General features: G+C 54.8%; 3 protein-coding genes across 4 annotated transcripts; 2 read left to right on the top strand and 1 right to left on the bottom strand.

The window, feature by feature from the left end:
* Positions 1-1,117: 1,117 nt before the first annotated feature.
* ccdc93 (coiled-coil domain containing 93) lies at positions 1,118-6,709 on the bottom strand. Of its 2 annotated transcripts, XM_024286663.2 has the most exons (24): positions 6,639-6,709; positions 6,348-6,407; positions 6,091-6,204; positions 5,927-6,021; positions 5,729-5,840; positions 5,549-5,647; positions 5,360-5,416; positions 5,186-5,286; positions 4,366-4,402; positions 4,157-4,249; positions 4,022-4,072; positions 3,834-3,920; positions 3,586-3,702; positions 3,448-3,510; positions 3,290-3,363; positions 3,131-3,212; positions 2,983-3,057; positions 2,835-2,903; positions 2,553-2,661; positions 2,154-2,236; positions 1,965-2,002; positions 1,792-1,876; positions 1,477-1,590; positions 1,118-1,361 (listed from the first exon to the last, which is right to left on the bottom strand). In XM_024286663.2, the coding sequence occupies exons 4-24, from the start codon at positions 6,007-6,009 to the stop codon at positions 1,305-1,307; spliced, it is 1,686 nt and encodes a 561-aa protein (XP_024142431.1). In that variant the 5' UTR covers positions 6,010-6,021; positions 6,091-6,204; positions 6,348-6,407; positions 6,639-6,709; the 3' UTR covers positions 1,118-1,304. The 2 variants fall into 2 exon arrangements, with proteins under 2 accessions (XP_024142431.1, XP_024142430.1); XM_024286662.2 differs by lacking the exon at positions 6,639-6,709 and having other exon boundaries at positions 6,348-6,585.
* A 114-nt stretch (positions 6,710-6,823) lies between these two features.
* Positions 6,824-9,247, top strand: si:dkey-251i10.3 (uncharacterized protein LOC553498 homolog). The gene has a single exon (XM_024286661.2). It carries the CDS (start codon positions 6,853-6,855, stop codon positions 9,112-9,114), a length of 2,262 nt encoding a protein of 753 aa, XP_024142429.1. The 5' UTR covers positions 6,824-6,852; the 3' UTR covers positions 9,115-9,247.
* Positions 9,248-10,695: 1,448 nt separating this feature from the next.
* Positions 10,696-13,258, top strand: insig2 (insulin induced gene 2). The gene is made up of 7 exons (XM_024287221.2): positions 10,696-10,852; positions 11,687-11,819; positions 11,887-12,059; positions 12,136-12,260; positions 12,371-12,537; positions 12,645-12,744; positions 12,845-13,258. Exons 2-7 carry the CDS (start codon positions 11,713-11,715, stop codon positions 12,881-12,883), a joined length of 711 nt encoding a protein of 236 aa, XP_024142989.1. The 5' UTR covers positions 10,696-10,852; positions 11,687-11,712; the 3' UTR covers positions 12,884-13,258.
* The last annotated feature ends 4,764 nt before the right edge of the window (positions 13,259-18,022 follow it).

The raw sequence follows: 18,022 nt of genomic DNA on the forward strand, positions 1-18,022 counted from the left end.
GAGCAGCTGATAGAGGAACAACAACACGGCTTCTCTCCAACCTGAACGCCGATCATGTGACCCTGAAGGCCGCGCTTTCCTGCCATCACCTGCTGGGGGGCGGGGCAGCTGGACCCTCACCTGGTCGTCAAAGACCAGATTTAGAGATGGAAACAGGAGTTTGCTGCAGCCGTGATGTGAAGGTGATGACGCTCCGGTGGCGTGGAGACGTCCTGAGAGCATCAGAGCATCCTGCCCGTCCCGGACCCGATGATCCGAAGATTCTCCCAGCCGACTATCAGCAGCAGGATGATGCTGAGCTGCGGTTTGATAAGGACTCCTTATCTTCAGGAGCTGCTGGAAACACAAACTGACATTCCCAGAATTTTTCCAACCTCCAGAGGATTCCACGGTTCTGGTTCTGCTGAGAACCACAGACACATAGGAGGTCTTTAGTGGGACCGGTTCACAGCAGAATGAAACCTGGAGATCACAAAGACCTCAAGAGGACTCAGAGACACAGATGGGGAGTTTGGAGGTTCTGGGAGACCCGAGAACTCTGCAGACGGAGACAGAAGAGCGGTTTGGATCCCTAAAACGGGTCGTTTGGGTTTCGTTTGGGGTGGACCTTCCACCTGAGCTAGCATTCGTGGTAAAGAACCAGGAAGGAGCCCCTCCTCCATCCTCTGATCGGTCACTTACTCAATCACTGATCCCGCCAACCTTTAACCTCCAGGAGCGGCGTGAGGTTCAGGGACCCCATGAGGGATTCAAACCTGTGACTTTCTGGTCAGAGGTCGACCGCTGCACCCCTGCTCCACAGTCGCCCCGTCGTCCTCTGACACAGAACCTCAAACAGACGTGATGAGAGCACAGAGTTTTCAGGATCCGTTTTGGTTCTGGACCCGCAGAGTCCAAAGAGTCGGATCAGAACCAACTGTCTGTATCCGGTTATGGTTGACGGTGAGATTAGATCAGGAGCGTGCACGTGACAACATCTTAAGTCTGGGCTGCAGCAGACAAGTGAGCAACGAACGTGCATCTGCATCCTGATGCTGCCGTTAGGCCCCGCCCCTCGTGGTTAATCCAACAAACCCTCATCAGAACCAAAAGGTCCAGAGACAAATCTGACATCTAAGACGGTTCAAGGACTCTTTATTAGGGGGTAACAGAGGTAACGGGTCACATGACCTCCAGGTCCAAACAGCAGAACCTGGATGAAGACTGAAGGTTCTGCAGAATCCCATCCGTCAGGCTCTGGACGTCCATCCGACGTTCTGCTCGCAGCTAGCAGACGGTCCACTGGGCCGACAGAACCAAGAGAACTAAGAAGCTCCTTTGGCCCTCAGCTTGGAGAGCAGCATCTCGTTCCGGCGACATTCCTGGAGACAGAAGGAGATTCATGACGGAGGAGAGCCGAGGATCTGCTCACATCCATCAACCAACTGTTTGGTTCTGGAAGGTTCTGCTGCCGTCTCCTCCTGGACCTCCTCTCACCTCCTTGAAGTCTTTGACGGTCTTGAAGTAGAGTCTCTGCTTGTCCAGCAGCTCCAGGTACTCGTCGTTCAGCTGATCTCTCCTCATCTTGTTCTCCTGCTTCTTCCTCTCCATCTGGGGAGCAGAGTGGATCTGAGCATGTGCAGAAGCGAGCGGAAAGCGCCGTTCTGGAGACGTGAGGGTCCTTCTCTTCTGCGGTCAGAAGGTCTTCAGGATCCTGAACCTGCTCTGACCACACCTGGACTGAAGCTTGCCCCGCCCACTCCGACAGGAGCGGACCTCCTCCTGAAAGTCAAGGTTCTGCCGGACCCTCACCTTGATGCGGTTCTGCTTGATGCCCTCCACGATCTGCTCCATCTGCCGCAGGAACTGCTCCCTGGCTGCTGAGGAGGACATCGCTCTGAGGAGAGAGAGAGGTGAGGCTGCAAGTCTGACGGCGCCGCGGCCGTCGACGCCGACGGAGCCCGACGGACCCGAGTGCTACTTACTGCTGGAAGTTATCGTGGATGGAGTTCAGCAGGTTCACCTGGAACAGAAACGCAGGATCAGAGTCAGAGGAACCGGGAAGCAGAACCCCGACGTCACCAGACCACAGTCAGCGTCTTCATGAGGACTGCTGGACCCGGAGCTTCTGAGGAGTGCTGCCCCCCTGTGCCTGACAGGAGTGAGAGTCTCACCTCCTTCTCCAGGTAGACCTTCTTGTCATCTAAGGTGTTGTACAGCGTGAAGAACTGCTTGGTTTCTTTGTGAGTAGCAGAAACTGGAAGAAACAAACAAGTGGACTTTCAGAAACGGCGCCCCCTGCTGGACTTTCAGGGAGGGCGCCCCCTGCTGGACTTTCAGGGAGGGCGCCCCCTGCTGGACTTTCAGAGACGGCGCCCCCTGCTGGACTTTCAGAGACGGCGCCCCCTGCTGGACTTTCAGGGAGGGCGCCCCCTGCTGGACTTTCAGGGAGGGTGCCCCCTGCTGGACTTTCAGAGACGGCGCCCCCTGCTGGACTTTCAGGGAGGGCGCCCCCTGCTGGACTTTCAGAGACGGCGCCCCCTGCGGGTGCTGCTCCACTCTTCAGAACCCACCTTGGCTGTAGAGCTCCACAAACCTCTTCTGGTACTGCGTGAGCTCGGCGCGGCTCGGCACCTCGTCGATCTTCCTCTGCAGGATGGCGATCTCCCGGTTCCTGCGAGCCTGCAGAGAAAGGAGAAGATCTGGACCTCCTCCGGGTTTCAGAACCAACAAGAGAAGTTGTGGAGATGTGGGCGTAGCAGCGAGGCTCAGACACGAGGATGAAACATTTAAAACAATCAGCCGGATCACAGCGTTCTTCCATCCTCGTGGTCCGGTCCGGTTCTGGTGGTTACCATAAGCAGGCGGATCTTCTGCAGCTTCTCCCGGTCCGAGTTGTACTGGGCGTCAATCAGCTGGTTCCTCTTTGGGCGGCAAACAAAAGAGGGTCAGACGGTTCTGTCATCTGTTCGTGAAAAGAGAATGGGTCAGAACCAGCGGTACCTTCTCCTCCTCGGCATCCTGTCCAGAAGCGGACTTCAGCTCCTCGATGTTCTGCTGGAGGCGCGTCATCTCCTCCTGAGGACACACACACATCCACCGTGAGCCCGGCGGTGCGGAAAGGTCCGAACGACCGGGTCCGATCGCTCACCCTGCAGTGCGCGCGGAAGTCCTGCTCCTGCTGCTTCAGGTTCTCGTTCATGGTGACCAAAGCTTTCAGCTTCTCCAGCAGCCTGCAGGACGGAGCGGGTTGGATGCTCAGTACCAGAACATGTTCTGACAGAACCTCCCGGCCAGGTGGAGCCCTCACCTGCTGTCCGCCTGCTCCTCCTCCTCCTGCAGAGACTTCAGGTCCTGCTCCAGCTGCTCGGAGCGCTCCACAGCCTGATGAGAGAGATGGGTCAGGCCCGGCCCGGTTCTGTTCTTCAGACCTGCAGTTCTGGTGTTTGGATGAACGCAGACACTCACCTCCGTCAGCTTCTGCTTGGCCTGCTCACAACTGGCCTTCACGTCTGCGTGCTCCACCTGCAGCTGTGAGGAGACGAATGTCAGCCACCATTTCAGGAGGCGGAGCCTCCTCCTGTGGAGGCGTGGCGGGGGACTCACCTGCTCCAGCTGCTTCAGCTTCATCTGGATCTGCTTGTTGAGCGAGGCGACCGTTCGGCGGTGCTGCTGCAGCGGCCCGAAGCGCTCCTGACGCTCCTCCGAGGAAAGCTCGGACTGCTGCGGGAGGCGGACAGACTCTGGATGAAGCTCCAGAAGATGCAGGAGATAACAACCGGGCTCCTGGACCGGGCTCCTGGACCGGAACCCCAGCCTGAACCCCGGAGGAGTCGAGAGGACCTCCTGCTCACCTTCTCGGCGTACTCCGAGGCCATCTGCTTGATCTCCTGCGACTGCAGACCCACGATCTGACCCACGGCGCTGGCCATCAGCCTCCCCTGCAAACAGTCACAGCTGTCAGAACCTCGAGACTGGACCGGAACCCGAACCCTCACAGAGGGAATGTGGAGGTCCTCCAGCTGAGCCCACACCGACGTACCTCTTCACTCGCCATGGCGGCCATGTTGGTCATCAGGGTTTTGATCCTCATCTGAGGAGCAGAGGGGGGGTGGGGGGTCTGTTAGCACCTCCTCCTGATCTGTGAGGACCTGCATCTCACTAAAGAGGAGCTCACCTCCTCTGCCGCCTGCAGGTGGTCCTCCTCTGACACCTCAGCCATCCCTGGAGGGCCCGCCTGAGAGCCGGGGGTCAGCGGCGCCTTCCCCTCCTCCAGAAGGACACAGGACAGAAGGGTTCAGGAGAACAGAACCTCACTAAAGTCCAAACCGGTTCTGGTGTCCAGGCACTCGTCCTGACCAGCAGGGGGCGGCGCTGCACTCTTACCTCTGCTGTCTGGGAGGATTTACTGAAGCCAAGACGCCTGGAAGGAGAGGAGGGTCAGACTGGAGCACTCACGTGCACGCTCACAGCATACATGCACCATACTCACATGCACGCTCACAGCACAAATAAAACACACTCACGTGCACACTCGCAGCATAAATAAAAAACACTCACGTGCACGCTCACAGCATACATGCACCATACTCACGTGCACGCTCACATCATGTATAACTACACTCTTGTGCACGCTCACAGCATAAATGCACCAAACTCACGTGCACGCTCACAGCATAAATAAACACACTCACGTGCACACTCACAGCATAAATGCACCACACTCACGTGCACGGTCACAGCATAAATGCACCACACTCACATGCACGCTCACAGCATAAATAGATCCCACTCACGTGCACGCTCACAGCATAAATGCACCACACTCACGTGCACGCTCGCAGCATGCACACCCCACTCTCATGTTGTGCTCCAGTTCTCTGGAGAACATCGCCCCCTGCAGGCACACATGAGGACTGCAGTTCCTTCAGAAGAATCTGATGATGGGGGGGGGGGCAGAACAAACACAGCTCACCCTTCACGTGCGCACACACTCACACACACGCGCACAAACACTGCTTACAGCACACTGCCACCAGGGGGCGTCAGTTCAGAGCAGTAGATCAGTAAACCTCTGCAGACAGAATGGAAGAAGCTCCTGAGATGCAGCAGAACATCCACCATTCTGCAGAACCATCCTGGAAACCTCCTGACCCGTCACCACCATGTCATCCCTGACACCACACACCTGGAGGGCGGGTCTTACCTCCCGTACTCCAACAGAGTGGAGTGGACTCTGGACTCCTCATCCTGCAGCTCCTCCGCCTCCTTCTGCCTCCTGTACTTCCTCTGAGGTTTGTAGACTTCCTGGAAAGCAGGAGAACTTCATAACCCGTACTCCAACGGACCAATGAGAGCGCACAGACCTGCAGCTGCTCACCTGGACGGTGACGATGGCCCTGACAGCTTTGTCCTTCCTCTGAAGGAACTCCTCATCCTGAAACCACAGAGCAAACGGCGTGAAGACGTCTGTCGGGGCGATGAGCGCCGCACACAGAGACGATGTTTGGATGACTGAGTTAAAACGGTGGGCGTGGCCTCTGTGGGTCTGTGTGCATCGGTGTCGTACTTCTGGCAGTTTGTGAGTCTTCTGGAACTCTGCGATGGAGAAGGCTCTCACTTGGTCTCCCATCTCCTCTCTGGTCTCAATGGCTCGCTTCACCAGCCACTGAAACGAGAAGCAGCAGGAAACGGACCTTCAGAACAGCCCCGGAGAAGACTGGAGAGAGCCGAGTCTCATCGGTCTGACCTGAATGACTGGGAAGATGTGGATGAAGTCCAGGCCCTGGATCTGATGAGGCTCCAGCCGGTGAGGACACTTCATCTTTGGCAGGACAGAGACGATCTTCTCCGTCAGAGCTCTGAGTAACAGCAGAGACATGAGCAGCAGACACCAGGAGGTGATGATGATGATGATGATGATGAGCTCCTCTGGGAGGAAACCTACATCTTCTGACCGATGGTGGAGTTCTCCTGGAACAGCAGGTCCACGTCCACGTCAAAGTTACAGGTGGTAATGCACCAGGTCATCCCCCCCACCACCTGAGGAGGAGAAGCTGCGTCACTCGGGCTCAGGTGACGTGGAGCGGGCTCGCGCGCAGGTCAGCTGACCTTATCGAACGGGGACAGGCCTTTGATCCGGGCCCGGAAGTAGCCGGCGGCCAGCAGCAGCTCCAGGATCTCGGCCAGCTTCACGCTCTGCTCCTCATCCTCGCGGCTCTCCACCTGCAGACAAACACCCTCAGCTTCCCGAACCGCGTCTCCAGCCTGACCCGGACCCGCTAGCTCCAGCGGTTCCGGCCGCAGGCTGCGTTTCTCTCGTGGGACGGGCTCGGTTCGGAGTTCGGCATCACCGAACACAGACGTACCTGGATCAGATGGCCCTCCTGGTCGTACTGGGCGCCTAGTTTGGACCCGGTCCGGACTCTCTGGAACACAGACGCGGCCATGTTGGACGGAAAACTGAGGGCGGGTCACGTGATCGCAGCACGTGACCGTAAAGCTTTTTTTCTTCTTTATTTTTATTTTTTTCTTGTTATGCCTATAATCGGTACCGCGGATTTAAATACCCTCAGCTGGAGTTTTTATTTTTGTCATTATGTTCAATGAAACAACAACATAACAAAACACCACTGATAAAACGATTAAAACACATTTACCTTTAAAATATTCTAGTGTGTTCAACCTCTGCTGGAGTTTGTATTTTTGTCATTATGTAAAAAAAAGAAAGAAAATAATGAAAAAGAACAATCGCTACACCGCGCATGCGCTCAAAGCTGCTTTCAACGAGATTCACGACAGTCTGTCTCAGTTTCCGGCTGTGATTCACGACAGAGGAGTTTGCGGCAAAAACGTGGGTTCAGAGCGGCGGTGATGGCAGGAGGTTCGGACGGGAGTGGAAGTAAAAGCAGCACCGAGATGGAGCGCGAGGATCCAGAGATGGAGCGCGAGGCAGAAGATGAGCGCGCGGACGAGGAGGACGAGCGCAGGCGCGTGAGGCTCGTCGAGGCCATCTCCGCGCTCCGCGGCGGCAGGAAGAAGCCGCTGGGGGAGAGGTCCGAGGCGGCCGTGCGCATGTCCGAGTTCGCCGTGACCGCGGAGGGGGAGCGCCAAAAGGTGCAGCTCTCTGACCTCATCGGGGGGGCGAAGGACGGCCCCGCGGTTCCGACCCAGACCCGGAAGCAGCTGCAGAACCTGCGCCGCAGCCAGAAGACGGTGGAGCAGCCGCTCAGCAGGCAGGAGAGCGAGCGCGTGCAGAGGGACCTGGCCTTCCAGAAGGCCGCCGTGCACGTGAGCCGCTGGAAGAGCGTGGTGATCCAGAACCGCAAGGCGGAGCAGCTGGTCTTCCCGCAGAACCAGGAGCCGGCGGGACCCAAACCGCTGGAGAAGGTGGTGAGCGGCTGGAAGGCGCAGACTCCTCTGGAGCAGGAGGTCTTCAACCTGCTGTCCGCCAACAAGCAGCCGATCCACGACCCGGTTCTGACCCCGGCAGAGGAGGCCTCGCTCCGGGCCATGAGCCTGGAGGAGGCCCAGATCCGGAGAGCCGAGCTGCAGAAGGTCCGGGCCCTGCAGTCCTACTATGAGGCCAAGGCCCGCAGAGAGAGGAAGATCAAGAGCAAGAAGTACCACCGGGTCCAGAACAAGGCCCGGCGCCGAGAGTTCCTGAAGCAGTTCGAGCAGATGGTGAAGACGGACCCGACCGGCGCTCTGGAGGAGCTCAACAAGATGGAGCTGGCCCGCATGAAGGAGAGGATGTCCCTGAAGCACCAGAACAGCGGGAAGTGGGCCCGGGCCAAAGCCGTCATGGCCAAGTACGACCAGGGGGCCCGGCGGGCCATGCAGCAGCAGCTGGAGCTGAACAAAGACCTGACCCAGAAGGTGAGGAGCGCGCTCAGCACACAGGAGGAGCAGGAGGAGGACGCAGCCTCCGAGCCAGAACTCCTGCCGGACTTTGTCAACGACGCAGAACCGGGTCAGGTCTCCTCCAACCCCTGGATGAGAGGAGAGCTGTCTGCAGAACCTGCAGAACCCCAGAGGAGCGAGCAGGAGGAGGCTGGTCCTGCGGAGGAGGAGGAGGAAGAGGAGGAGAAGGAGGTGGATGAGGAGGAGGAGCTTCTTAGAGAGTTTGAGAGCAGGAGAAAGCTTCGCCAGGAGGAGGAGCAGGAGGAGCCTGCTGGTGAGGAGGAGGAGGAGTCTGCAGAGGAGGAGGAGGGGCTTTCTGAGTTCAGGAGTCTCTTCAAAGGAGTTACAGAAGGGCTGAAGGAGGAGGCGGCGGCGCCGGCTAACTCCGCCCCACTTGAAGAAGGACTGATGAGAATCAGGACTGTCGAGGATGTGGAGCTCCTCCCACCTGAGGATACGGAGCTCCGCCCTCCTACGGAGGCTCCACAGCCACCCCCTAAAGAGGAGGCCCCGCCCTCAGGGAAGAAGGCAAGAAAAAAACGTAAAAGAGACATCGAGCTAAAAGAAGTCCTCACCAAAAAGGCCAAAACCGTCACGGTGCCGCTCGCCCCGACCACGACTGACGCCGCAGACGGTTCTGATGAGGAGCTGGACCAGCGGGGGCTCATCATGGAGGCCTTCGCCGGGGACGACGTCGTCGCAGACTTCCTCAAGGACAAGAGGAAACAGGAGGACGCCGCCAAGCCCAAGGTGGTGGACTTGACGCTGCCGGGCTGGGGGGAGTGGGGGGGGCAGGGCCTCAAGCCGTCCAGCCGAAAGCGCCAAAGGTTCCGGGTCAAAGTGGCGCCGGCTGAACCCCGGAAGGACCAGCGCCTGCCCGCCGTCATCATCTCCGAGCAGAGGAACAGCTCGCTCGGCGCTCACCAGGTCAGCTCCCTGCCCTTCCCCTTCGACAGCCACGCCCAGTTCGAGAGCACCGTGCGCACGCCGCTGGGCCGCACCTGGAACACCGAGCGCACCGTCAAGAAGCTCACCAAGCCCAAAGTTCTGACCCAGCTGGGCAGCATCATCGAGCCCATGACCGAGGAGGAGCTGACCAAGAACAAGGAGAAGAAGGTGTTGGCCGAGGGGGCGGGGAAAGAGGACCCCCACAAGACCAAACGCCAGAAGAGGCGGGGCCGGAAGGACGGCCCTCCCAAAAAGACCAGACGGCCCACCAAGGGCAGATGCTGACGCACAGCTGCTCTGATGACATCACCAGCTGAAACTCTTTATGTAACTGAGCGGCGATGGAACCATCAGAACTTTCTGGATCCAGAACCTGCCTGAGGTTCTGGAGCTTGTTAAATAAAGCTTTGAACTTCAAGCGTCTTCGGTTCCTTGATGTCTGACTGAAGTGTGACACTCATGTTTTAAGAATCGGGTCAGAACCTTGAGTGTTTGAAATCAGCACCGTGAGGCATTCAGGTGCAGCTGTGGGTAACGGAAGTTCTGTTTTTAAACTGTGAGAAAGCAGGAGGTTCTTAGACGACTGGACGTTAAACCCGGTCCGGTTCTGAAGGAACCAGAGGTTTGATGGACCTGAAATCCTGGATCTGCTGCTTCATGTCGGCTTCAGGACCGGATCTGTCTAATCTGACCTGATCCCGTCGTTGAAGACCGTTGTGGTCTCAGAAGCGGTTTCACGGCACCCGCTGCAGATGTTCTGAGCGCGGCGTGGCGCTGACAGCAGGAAGATGAACTCTGCTGGCGCCGCTGGTGCTCCAGATGAAATTAATGGAACAAATTCTGCTGTAATTAAGATGAAGACGCGCGTCAGGCGTAACCTTGCAGACGCTAATTACCTACAAATGATTTATCAGCCGGTTCGTCCTGAACAGCCACGTGCACGGCTCGCGCACGGAGCTGGAAGGCCCGATTAACTCTGACAGTGTGATGGCAGAGGCGCTGACCTGCTGCTGGTAAAAAGAGGAGGAGCTTCTTCATCAGACAGGAAACTGAAGGTTTATTTGCTCTTATTTCTGTTTTATTTTGAAAATCTGCATCAACAATGACAGGAAGCCAAACAAAGCATGTTCACACTTCTCTCTACTGTAGCCACGCCCACATTGTTTATTTGTTTATTTGGAACCCTATTAGCTTCCACAAAGTGGTCGCTCGTCTTCCTGGGACATAAAATACACACATTTTACTACATGCACAAAAACTTTAAAAGGTTGAACAACAACAATCGTTTTTGTGACCGTCACACAAACAACACACAAATCATACAAATCATTATTGTAAACGTAAGTTTCTAAATCTTTTTGTAATTAATAAGCTTCATCCTGAAGTTGGTTCCATCCAACATTAGATCCAAATGTTGCATCTAGACGATCTTGGAGCTTGAAAAAGAACGATCCACCAGAGCTGACCGGTGATTCTGCAGACGATCTTCATGAACTGTAGATTCTTTAACGAAAAATATATTTTAAAAGAGGGGATTATGCATTAAGTATTGAAGACTAAGTTGTTCTTTCTCTCTCAACCAACCTACATTTCATTCACCTCGGTCCAATAAGATCAGTCCCCCCCCCACCCCCCCTGGCTGCTGGATTCTGTTGTAATCTTAGATCCTGCTCCAAAAAACTCGTTAAAACCTTAAATACATTTTAAAGATTAGTATAAATCATAGTTGATCATTAGTTACATGTTTTGAACCAAAATCTGTTCGTAATTTTCTTTTAGTTTTACCTAAAATATATTATATTAACCTGTCCCTGCGGCAGGGGGCGGGGCCTCATCTGTTGTCAGGTGAGAGGCGGGGAAACATCCGAATTCAGCCACGTGATCCTTTGCGTAACGTGGTTACGTCACGGCTGTTTGTTTAGCCGCGGAGCAGGAGGCTCAGCGGGGTGACCCGGTTCTGGGACTCGAACCGCCTCCGCGTTCTGACATGAACGTGTTCAGGGGAGACTCCCGCGGACCTCAGGTGAGGCTCGACCCCGCCTGATGAGGCGCGCGCGCGGCAGCGGGCTGTTCAGCCCCGCGAGCCTACAGCTAGCTTAGCATGTAGCTAGTCCAGTCCATCATTTAAGGTTCTCCTGTGGTTCTGGACGGTCCAGAGGTGACGGGACCGGACTGCTCCTCCTCTGTCACGGCGGTTCTGGTGGACCCTTCCTCGAACCCGGAAGATTTGAGTGTAATCCGGAACTTTCTAATCTGCGGGTTTACAGGATCCTTCTGGATCCAGCCTGAAGGTTGAATCCTGTTTCTTCTGGATCCGTATAGAACCGGTCCAATCCGGTCCTATACGGACCTGGAGAGACTTTGTCAAGCTGGTTCTGGGCTGTGACCCATCCACTGTGAGGGTTCTGGCAGATCTTATCTGATGTTCTGAACCCAGTTCTGGTTCTGGTGTCACAGAGAGGTCAGAGGTCAGCGCTGTGGTGTTTTAACATCTGTGAGACGGGTCGGTTCTGTTGGACCCGATCCTGAAGGAACACTTCTCTGGTGGTCAGGTGAATGATCGGGTCTGAGCTCCGTGTTCTCCAAAGGTTCTGACCCACCTGCAGGTTTGATTGACAGTTTCACCTGGAAGGAGTCATGTGATCCGGCTGACGTTCCCGTTCTCACCTGGAGGAACCTGTGACCGTCATCAGAACCTTTAGAACATTTAACTCGTTAAAGCAGAGAGCCGTCTGGCATGTTGTCATGGTGATGCAGGTGGTGGGCGGAGCTTGAGCAGTCTGACTTCAGGCTGCAAAGCAGGAGTGTGACAGAGGGCGGGGCTTAGACCTGTCTCACCTGTCTCTGGAACGTTTAGGTCTGCCGTGACAGGAGGGTGCGCTGATGAGCCTCACCTCGCCTGGATTCTGGAAGTCCGTGACGCCGACGGCCATGAGCGGGGGTGCAGGGGCGGGGCCTCGGGGGCCCTACCTGTCCTTCATCACTGACAGGTGAGCTCAGCAGCTTCACACCCTCCCGTCAGAACCCGTGGGCCGAGCTCCGTCTGCTCCCCGGCAGGAACGCCAACCTGCTGATCCGGGGGGGGCTGCTCTTCTCCGTGGGGGTGTTCCTGGCGCTGGTGCTGAACCTGCTGCAGGTGCAGAGGAACGTCACGCTCTTCCCGCCGGACGTCATCAGCAGCATCTTCTCCTCGGCGTGGTGGGTTCCTCCGTGCTGCGGCACCGCCTCAGGTGTGTACAGGTGTGTGTGTGTGGGGGGGGGGGGGGTTACGTGATGTTGGTGACTGAGCTGACACGCCCCCCACAGCTGTGATTGGTCTGCTGTACCCCTGCATCGACAGCCGGGTGGGGGCGCCGCACCGCTTCAAGAGGGAGTGGTCCAGCGTGATGCGCTGCGTGGCCGTCTTCGTGGGCATCAACCACGCCAGCGCCGTATCCTTTCACCAACCGCCCCCCCGTGCTGCGTAAACGCCGCCATCTGGGCTGCAGGTATCTGCTCACCAGTGTGGGGGTGGGAGTTCTCCTTGACCCCGCCCCATCAGAAAGTGGACTTCGCCAACAACGTCCAGCTGTCGCTGACACTGGCGGCGCTGTCCATCGGGCTGTGGTGGACCTTCGACCGGTCCCGCCGCGGCTTCGCTCTGGGCGTGGCCATCGCCCTGCTGGCGACGCTGACCACGCAGCTGCTGGTCTACAACCAAGTCTTCCAGTAAGTTCCTCCACGAGGACAGGACCCCCCCCCCCACTCGCCTTGTAAACCCAGTTCCTGTTAGAACTGAGACTCCTCCCAGTTTGAAGATGCTCCTCCTCCTGCAGGTACACCTCCCCCGACTTCCTGTACATCCGCTCCTGGCTGCCCTGCATCTTCTTCGCCGGGGTCATCACCATGGGAAACATCGGACGGCAGCTGGCTTTGGTAAGGGGGGGGGTGGGCTCTGAGCATGAAGTCATGTGATCAGACTGAGTCAGAACCAGAACCGGACCTCCGTCAGCTGCTGCTCTGATTTCTCTCTCAGTACGAACACAAACTCCTCCAGAAGACCCACCAGGACTGAGGGGAGACCTGCTCCGCCCCCCCAGCACACGGACTCAGTATTTGACGAGCCTGGGGGGTCTGCTCCACCACAGCGGTGCCAACCCCACCCAGACGGAGTCAGAGTGGGTGGAGGACTGTGAGCAGCTTCACCTGTGCAGGTGTGATCCAGCTCACCGAGGAGAAGCCCAAAGGGGAGGAGCTTAGGGGGTCGGCTCCACGGGTCCAGGAGGACTCAGTCTTCTTGTTCCTCAGCAGAGGTCCACCTTAGGACCGGATCTGGATCGGACCTTCTGATGCTCGTGAAATCAGTGTTTTTATGGTTTGGGAAGTCTGATGATGAAACGACTGTCGGATCCAGAAATCTGAAATAAAGAGAAGTATTTGTTCTGTTTCACCTGCCGCTTCATCTGAAGCTCTGAAGCTGCTCGTGTTTCAGTTTCTGCCGTAACAGTTCAGCAGAGGTTTGTCTCCTCGTAGTTCTGGAACCTTTAAGGTTTTTATCTGAACGAGCCAGAAAGAAGTTTGTTCTTGCGAAGCGGAGAAAGAACTTTGTTCTTCTGAAACGAGAAAGAATTTTGTTCTTCTGAAACGAGAAAGAACTTTGTTCTTCTGAAACGAGAAAGAACTTTGTTCTTCTGAAACGAGAAAGAATTTTGTTCTTCTGAAACGAGAAAGAATTTTGTTCTTCTGAAACGAGAAAGAATTTTGTTCTTCTGAAACGGAGAAAGAACTTTGTTCTTCCGGAGGAGGAATGACTGAAGGTCAGTGAAGCAGCAGCTCGTCTTCTGATGGTTGTAATGACTGCAGACGGCCAGCAGAGGTCCTCATTCTCAGTTCTAATCTCTGTTTTCTTAAAAATCAGATCCAAAGATCTGAATTTGATGGGAACTGGATCTGGAAGCTGCTGGATCTGAGTGTTCCGCACAGACCTGCCGTGCACGCCTCACGTGCACCAGCACGGCTGCAGATGGATGTGCTGTCTGCCGGCGCTCTAATGAAGATGAAGGATGGCGGCGGGCCGTCCGGGCCGGTTCTGCTGCAGCTCCTGTACCGTACATGAGGGGAGGAGAGAATCTGCTGCGTGAATGTTATTGTTCAGGGCGAAGCGTCTGATGAAACAAGAGGCGTGCTGCGCGCTCGCCGAGAGGAGCCAAACTTCCTCTAATGAACTCATTAATCTCTCTATTTGTTCCTGACAAGCAATTATCTGCCGTGGAGCCGGGCTCTCCGGTCCGCGGGAGGAACCGGGGGCCCCGCGGGGGCCTCCTGACCTTCAGCCTGCAGAGAAGAGTCCAGGTGAAGCAGGGGGCGGGGCTCACCTGCTGTGTCATCATCGGAGGCTGTGTGAGGCGTTACCATGGAGACCAGATGTTCTTGTCCCGCCCACCTCAGGGGAGCTCCTCAGCTCCAGCAGGAATTGGACCCCCCCGGGATCCATCAGATTCCCGTCCTTTAGTCCCTGGGGGGGGCTGAAGCTCCAGGGAAGCTGCAGGAGACGAAGCGTGAAGCTGGGGGGGCTTGTTGAGGTGTGTCCCAACATGATTCCTGTCCCCGGAGACATTCATCACAGATGAGAGGTGACTTCAGATGGAGCCCCCCCCCCGTACCCCCCCATCCCTACTTCCCTCTGATAGAGTTTAATGGTGAAATATTGATCTCTTCCTGGCCAAGGTCTGCTGGCGGGGGCCGCATCATTTGTTGGGCTGGTGCAGGACACTGAGCGTCACGGTCCGATCAATCACTCTGACAGAGTCGGCTAAGAGGAACCGGGGGGGGGCAGCCTTGAGGAGCTGCAGCGCAGAACCCCACAATCAGGCGGCGGCAGAGCCGAGCTGCTGAATGGCTTCATATGAATACTAATGACGTGTTTATGGAGGGGGGGGCCGTGCCTGACGGGCGCGCGGCTCTCAGGTAATGCGCCGCGTTACAACTCAGTAGTCGTTCCTCCAGCCGGAGCGATAACACACTCTAATGGGAAGCCATCAATCACAATCAGTGTCGACACCCACGGGGGGGGGCTCAGGGAATAATGGAGTTCAGGCGCTCAGCAGCCGGAATAGATGGTCTGCTCTGTCAGCACGTCTGTAATGCAGGGAGGGGGGGACCAGAACCGACCCGACCCAAATAGAACAGAAGGCTTTAACCAGTGGAAGGGGGGGGGGCTGCTACCATCAGCAGTCTTGATTCTGTATCTGAAAACTGCTATGCATACATGAGTCACAGACTCCTCCCACTTTCACAATAACCACGCCCATTGCACCACAAACCCCTCCCCCTTTGTACATGGTTTTGGGCCACTTTCATCAGCAGGTGTGTGAGGATCAGAGCAGGAGTCACATGACCTTCCTGAAGATGACCTCCTCATCCCGTCACTCAGGCTGGGATCAGTGAATCCCAGCAGGTGGCGCTGCAGTAGAAACAGTGTTTGGTTATTAAATCATGGAGGGGCTGCAGACCTGTTACCTGTGCTGCTCACCTGTCTCCGTGCTCGTGGCGGCGCTGCAGGCGCGTGCTGGCGCTCATGCTCGCTGACCAGACTGATGACATGCAGCCCCTAATCCTCCTGTGAGGCGCCGTGACGGATCGCCTCTGCTCAAACACAAATCATCAGAGTGTAATCCACTTAGCGGCGGCGTGGGACACGAGCGGACGGGTGGAGGGAGCAGACCCACAGCTACAGTTCTGGAGTCCTGTGGAGCGTGACCGAGCCGCTGCAGACCGAGGTCACGCTCCAGGGCAGAATGTGCGTCCGTCCAGACATCCTTCTCTGTCGCTGATGGACACTAAGAGAAGTCAGAGTGAATGAAAGGAGAACGGAGGAGAACAGACAGCATCAGATCACCAGAGTTCATCAGATCACCAGAGAGATCATCAGATCACCACAGAGAGCTTCAGATCACCAGAGAGAGCATCAGATCACCACAGAGAGCTTCAGATCACCAGAGATCATCAGAGATCATCAGATCACCAGAGAGATCATCAGATCACCACAGAGAGCTTCAGATCACCACAGAGAGCTTCAGATCACCAGAGATCATCAGATCACCAGAGAGAGCATCAGATCACCACAGAGAGCTTCAGATCACCAGAGATCATCAGAGATCATCAGAGATCATCAGATCACCAGAGAGATAATCAGATCACCACAGAGAGCTTCAGATCACCACAGAGAGCTTCAGATCACCAGAGAGAGCTTCAGATCACCAGAGATCATCAGATCACCAGCAGGAGATCCACATAACATCAATGAGATCAATGCTAACCTGCCTTCAGGTCTGCACCTGTATGTCAGCGACTTGTTTCTAGGATCTCCACCTGTTCTCACCTCCACCCGTTCCTGTGTACCTGTATATATCACAGCTCACCTTTAGCCATCAGCCTGAGTTTTTCAGCTCAGCTATGTTTCCTTTTTTATAAGTGTTCATTTGATGCCTTTCTAAGTCTGAACTAAAATCTGGTTTATAATTTCAGCGTTGTAAAATGGCAGAGAACCTAAAATGAGAGTTCATTTTAAAAATAAGCTTTACTTTAAAATATCATTAGTGTACTCTAAAATGTAAAAGTACTCTAAAATATCAGAGTAATCTGACATATCAGAGTACTTCACAACTGTGATGAAGGGAGATGTTCTGGAGATGTTCTTGGTTCATCTCTGCCTGAGTTTCTTCTTCGTGGGTGAGGACTCCGTCTGTTGGTTAGCAGATCCACTCAGGCACAGGAACCAGCTGGGATTTGAACCAGCGCGTTCTGTGGATGGGCGAGAGCGCCATGCAGCCCTTTGGTAGAGTGAAAGAGCTCCTTCTGACCCAGAACCGGACCGGGGGGGTCTCCACCAGGAACCACTGGAGATACAAAGGTGTAATGACAGACTGTTGACCTTCATCTGTGCGAGCGGTCCTCCTCATCAGGAAATCAAACACGAGAGCGAACAATTAGGGTGATAGAAAGGACGAGGAGTTATCTGACGCAGGAAGCTGTTTGTATGAGCAGATACAAAGATGTCTGGAGGGGGGAGACCCCGACCCTCATCAGCAGGTAAGCTCCCACATAATTACCAAGATAAACCTGGTGAGCAGGCCACTGAGATAAGACTGTAATGAGACCGTCCAGTCAGAGCAGAGGAAGAGGGCGGGGGGCGGTCCCGAGGGAAATAAGCTGAGAGCTGTCAATCACGGAGAGCAGATTTTGTAGATATGGAGCAGATCCAGGAATGCAAGGCCTCGGATTTCCTTCAGGTGTTCGTGGGGGTCTTTTAGGACCCAGATGTTGGTCGCTTAGAGCATGTGACAAAGTCCAGGCCCGGGGGCTGCATCCGGCCCTCCAGAACATTTTATTTTATTAATGACCCGATGTTATCTTGGATCATTTCTAACCTGTGCAATTTTGACAAAATATTTTATGGAGACGAAAATATTGAAAGTTATTTAAGGTTTAAGTCGATTTATTCAGGAATAATATTCCTGCCTTTTTATTATTCATCATTATGTTAAAAGGTTACAGTTTTAAAGTTTTAAAATTGGCATTATGATCGTTTTTTTTTTAACTATTTTGGTATTTACTGAGATTTTTTAGGCCATTTTGGAGTTTGGCTAATATTTCAGCTACACGCTAGCTGCTTTGACTAACCTAAGTTTTTTTTTTTTTTTTTTTTTTAAGGTTCATTTGACAATCAGTTAATAATTTACAAATCTTTCAGCTTCAGCATTTTCAGCTATCAATTTCAGCTTCTTCAGCTGCCACATTCAGCTTCCAGCATTCACACTAGCATTATAACAGGTAATGTTATATACCCAGTTCATAATTATGTTATAAAGTTACTGTTTTAAAGTTTTAAAAATGTAGTTTTAGAGTGTTCAATAAATGTTTATCCTGTTCGATCTAAAGTGTGTTTTGGATTCTGGCCCCTTGTGTGATTGGGTTTGACACCCCTGGTTTGGCACTTCCTGTACCTGCAGCTCACCTGGTCTGACTCGCTCAGAGCTCTCCCCCATCGAGTGAGTCTCATGCTGCCTCTGCGAGCGGTTAGGACTGAGGAGGTCACTGGTCTGCAGCTCTGGGATTCAGCCAGTGTCTCATCACCATTCTCCATCCCTCTTTCCATCCCTCTATCCCTCCATCCATCCTTCCATCCTCCATCCCTCCATCCCTCCATCTTCAA

The sequence above is a fragment of the Oryzias melastigma genome, linkage group LG21 (assembly GCF_002922805.2).
Source record: "Oryzias melastigma strain HK-1 linkage group LG21, ASM292280v2, whole genome shotgun sequence".
Taxonomy (NCBI): Eukaryota; Metazoa; Chordata; class Actinopteri; order Beloniformes; family Adrianichthyidae; genus Oryzias; species Oryzias melastigma.